The sequence below is a fragment of the Penaeus vannamei genome, chromosome 20 (genome assembly GCF_042767895.1).
Source record: "Penaeus vannamei isolate JL-2024 chromosome 20, ASM4276789v1, whole genome shotgun sequence".
In the NCBI taxonomy this organism is placed as follows: Eukaryota; Metazoa; Arthropoda; class Malacostraca; order Decapoda; family Penaeidae; genus Penaeus; species Penaeus vannamei.
The window spans coordinates 13,013,028-13,018,027 of NC_091568.1; the positions used below are offsets into that span (position 1 = coordinate 13,013,028).

At 39.5% G+C, this 5,000-nt stretch overlaps 1 protein-coding gene across 1 annotated transcript in view; it reads left to right on the plus strand.

The window, feature by feature from the left end:
* Positions 1-1,517: 1,517 nt before the first annotated feature.
* LOC138865126 (uncharacterized) overlaps positions 1,518-5,000 on the plus strand; it is a 4,611-nt gene continuing 1,128 nt past the window's right edge. The window contains exon 1 of the mRNA XM_070134487.1: positions 1,518-5,000. This exon is cut by the window's right edge and continues 1,128 nt beyond it. Within this exon, the coding sequence (XP_069990588.1) occupies positions 1,518-5,000 (3,483 nt within the window).

The following is a 5,000-nucleotide window of genomic DNA, read 5'->3' on the forward strand; positions in this document are numbered from 1 at the left end:
TGTATGTGTGTTTGGTAGGGGTATTGTTGGAGGGGGGGGATTGGTGTATGTGATCCTGCCCACGCGTGTGTGTGTTGCTGCACGTGCTTGTACATATGTATTTGAGTATATACGTAGAGTTGTAAAATGCACACGCACAAGCACTCACACACAAACACATACACACACGCAGACCGAAACACACTCACAAACACACAAATCCAAACACACACAAATCCAAACACACACAAATCCAAACACACACAAATCCAAACACACACAAACACACACAAATCCAAACACATGAATCCAAACACACACAAACACACACATCCAAACACACACAAACACACACAAATCCAAACACACACAAACACACACAAATCCAAACACACAAATCCAAACACACAAATCCAAACACACACAAATCCAAACACACAAATCCAAACACACACAAACACAAACACAAACACATACACGCAGACCCAAACACACACAAACACACAAAAACCCAAACAAACACAAACCCAAACACACACAGATCCAATGAAAAATAAAAGATAAAAAAAAAAATCTTACACGCCCTCCCGATCAAAAAAAAAAAAAAATCCCGAAGCGTAAACCCTCCTCGCCCGAGCAACGCCTTCTGGGCCGACGACTTCGCAGGGGCGCCACTGCCTGGGCGTCCTTGCTTGTGCAAAAACAAACAAAAAATGAAAATGGACCATAAAAGGGCACCACTCTAAAAGGATAATAATAACAACATAGAATAAAAAAATAAAACATAAAAAGGACCCATGAATAAATAATAATGATAAAAGATTATATATATATATATATATATATATATATATATATATATATATATGTATGTATGTATGTATATATGTATCTAATCTATGTATATATGTGTGTGTGTGTGTGTGTATATATATATATACTGTTAAAGCCAGTGCCATGTTAGGGATTCTGACAGTTCGCGCGCATTTTTCCTTACAGCCAATAGGGAGAGGCCACCTGGATGTCTGTAGGCTCTCAGCCAATGAGAGGAGTTGACACTTTCACTCTTCCACGCGCTCTCTCTCAGGCGACAGCGTCTCTTTGTTCTTTCCCTCTTTTTGTGTTTATCATCACCTTATTTCTAGATTCAAGGAATCCCAGTACTTAAGTATAAGTTTTATGTGTTCTCAGATATATATAGGTCTGGTTAGGATAAGTGTTTGAATCTGTTTAGTGGTGTATTTTTTACGAAATATCCTATTGCATGTGTGTAAAATATTTCTATGTTCTTAGGTTATGCATTTATCTGTTCGTTAGTTTCTTACTACAAGGCCCTGGATTCTGTTCTATTACTTTGATGTCATTCATGGAGTTAAAAACCTTGTTATCTTAGATCTTCAGTAAAATAGGAATCAACAGCATTGTTTATTTTAACCGTTGCGTAACAAAATTGGCGACCTTGCCAGGATCCAGGTGCCGTGTAATGTATTAGGAAACTGCATCATTTATGCCAGTTATCTCTACCCGTCTTTGTAAACATGGCATCTATCATTAGTGAAGAGGATGTCAAGAATTTTCTTTCATCAGAACCATCTGTTGAGAAAGTTGAATCATTAGGGAACCATGAACTAAAATTAGTTGCTAAATTTCTTGAACTGGAGTTTCCTTCAGATGTAAATAGATTCCCATTAGTTAACATGATTAACAGGAAATTGTTTGCTATAGAGGATCCTTTTTCAGGGAATTTCCCTGAAGAAATTGACCGTGTTCATGACTTTTCAGCTTCACATGAAGTTACAAGTGAAGGCTCAAGCAATCTTAAAGACCCTTGTGTGCTCTTAGAATTAGAAAAGATCCGTCTGGAGCAGGCCAAACTTGATTTGCGCCGGGAAGAGATGAAGCTAAATCATGAGTTTAGAATAAAACAGCTGGAGAGCAATCCTGTCTCTATTCATTCCTTTGATGTGGCAAGACAGGTAAGACTTGTTCCACCTTTTTGTGAGCGGGATGTCACCAAGTACTTTGTGATGTTTGAAAAGGTTGCACAGAGTTTATGTTGGCCCAAAGAGTATTGGCCAATATTGTTGCAAAGTGTTTTGAAGGGTAAGGCTCAAAGTGTGTATGCATCTTTATCAAACATTCAATGTGTAGATTATGATGTTGTGAAAAATACTATTCTGAAGTCGTATGAATTTGTGCCAGAGGCATATAGGCTCAAATATAGAAACACTTTCAAACTAGCTGACCAGACTTATGTAGAATTTGCCAGAGTTAAAGAAGATTTGTTTAATCGGTGGCTTCGTTCAAAAGAGGTAAAGTCAGACTTTGTTAAATTAAAGGAACTAATGTTATTAGAGGAATTTGCCAGATGTGTTCCTAAAGAAGTTTCTCTATACTTATCTGAACGAGGTGTAGATAATATAGCTGTTGCTGCCATTATGGCTGATGAGTATGTATTGACACATAAGACCTATACTAATAAATTTCCGGGTTTTCAGAATAAGAGAGATGTTGTAGCAGCTTCTCACTGTAAGTTTGCTCTTCCAGATGATGTAGTGGACCATGGAAAGATGTCCAAGCCACATGATTTTGTACAAGGGAAGAAATGTAAGATTTGTAATTACTGTGGGAAGACTGGCCATTGGGAGAGAGAGTGTTGGAAGAAGTCACGAGAAATTAAGGCTAAATCAGTAGCCTTGGTTTCCACTAAAGTAAGTTTATCCAAAAAGTTTTCACCTGTAACTGTTTTCCCCAGAAATGAAAATAAAGCTTCTTTAAGAAAGTTGGATGTAAACAGTGGTGATGGGGCTTTCACTGGATCGTATGATAGTTTTATGCATGAAGGTACTGTCTCACTTGAGGGTGGGGAAAAGAAATCTGTTCAGATTTTACGGGATACTGGCGCTTTAAAATCTCTCATGTTAAAAGGTTTGGTTGATTTTGAAAGCCCAGAGAAAATAGTTGTTCATGGAGTTGGAGGATCCATCTCTGTTACCCCTGTGAGAGTGTACCTTGAGTGTGAATTCTTTGAGGGTTTTGTGTGTGTAGGCCTGGTGGATCAATTGCCTATGCATGGTGTTCATTTCCTGTTGGGAAATGATATAGCGGGCAACAAGGTGAACCCTGTCCCGTTATTATCTGAGAAACCTGTAGCTGTGGAAGAAACTAAGCAATTAGTTGAGGAAGTACCCCATGTGTTCCCTGCCTGTGCTGTAACAAGGTCCATGTCAACCAATATTAAAGTACCTCAGACTGGGAATGTAATCAATCCTGTCACTACTACTGATACTGATGCTGTTAACTTGGCTGATACCTTTTTTGCCACCATTGACTCTGTAGATAGAGTAGCACTAGTTAATCAAACTGATATGTCTAAAGGATTAATTGAATTGCAGCAAGCTGACCCTGAGTTGCAAGACTTAGCTGAAGCTGCTGTGGCTGAAAATGAGTGTGATGAACTGTCAGTTTGTTACTATTTGAAAAGGGGTGTATTAATGCGTAAGTGGAGACCCCATTCGTCCCCAGCAACTGACAGTGAGTGGGTGACAGTACACCAGGTAGTAGTTCCAAATGTTTATAGGTATGATATAATGAAACTTGCTCATGATTCTACTTTGGCAGGACATTTGGGGGTAAGAAAGACCTTAGACCGGATTTGGCGTAACTTTTATTGGCCTACAATTCGCAAAGATGTTTCCCATTATTGCAGAACATGCCACACATGCCAAATGGTCGGTAAGCCTAATCAACCTCCTGATATTGCTCCATTAATACCCATTCCCCCCTTTGATGCTCCATTCTCCAGAGTGGTTATTGATATTGTTGGCCCTTTACCTAAAACTGCAACAGGATATTCTTATATTCTTACTATCATGGATATGGCTACTAGATATCCTGAGGCTGTTCCTCTCAAAAATACCTCAGCTAAAATAGTAGTAAGAGAGTTATTACAGTTCTTCACAAGGTTTGGCTTACCTAAAGAAGTGCAGTCTGACCAGGGATCAAATTTTATGTCCAAAGTTTTCAGACAGTCCCTCCGGGAACTAGGTATTGAGCAGATCACTTCCACTGCTTACCATCCTCAGAGTCAAGGTGCCATAGAACGTTATCATCAAACTCTTAAAAGTATGATTACAAAATTTTGTACAGAAAGTCACAAGGATTGGGATAAAGGCTTGCCTTTCTTGCTTTTTGCTACTAGAGAAACACCAAATGAATCCTTGGGGTTTTCTCCATTTGAGTTAATGTTCACCCACGAGGTGAGAGGACCATTAAAATTATTAAAAGAAGAGTGGCTTGGTATGGATGAGAATGTAGGACTTTTATCTTATGTTAGTGACTTTAAAGAGAAGCTGAACCGTAGTTGGAAAATTGCTAGAGATAACTTGGTTTCTTCCCAAAAGAAAATGAAGAAATGGTACGATAAGAAAGCGAGAATGAGGGTGTTCCAGCCAGGTGATCAGGTGTTGGTTCTGCTTCCCATACATGGTCAACCCTTACAGGCAAAATTTAGTGGTCCATATTTGGTAAAGCAGAAGCTGAGTGATGTTAATTATGTTGTTTCCACCCCAGATAGGAGAAAATCCAGTCGACTATGTCACATAAATATGTTAAAACCATACTACCAGAGGGATTCACCAGATGCTCCAGTGTGTGCAGTAGCTCTAACACCCACAGAAGATGAAGATAATGCTTGCCCGCCAACATTGGAGATGACTGGGACATGGGAGAAGAACACTAACGCCTGGACCAAGGTATCAGATAAGCTCACCCATCTAACAGCAGAGCGGAGAGAAGAATTTGTCTCACTCTTGTCTCGGTATCAGGATGTATTCCGGGACTCACCAGGACTTACAACATTAGCAGTGCATGATGTGAATGTGGGGGATGCTGCACCAGTGAAGCAGGCGCCTTACCGTGTAAATCCAAATCGTCTTGCCCCTCTTCAACAAGAATTGAATTATATGTTAGAACATGGACTAATTGAAGCTTGCCAAAGTGAGTGGTGTTCACCTGTGACT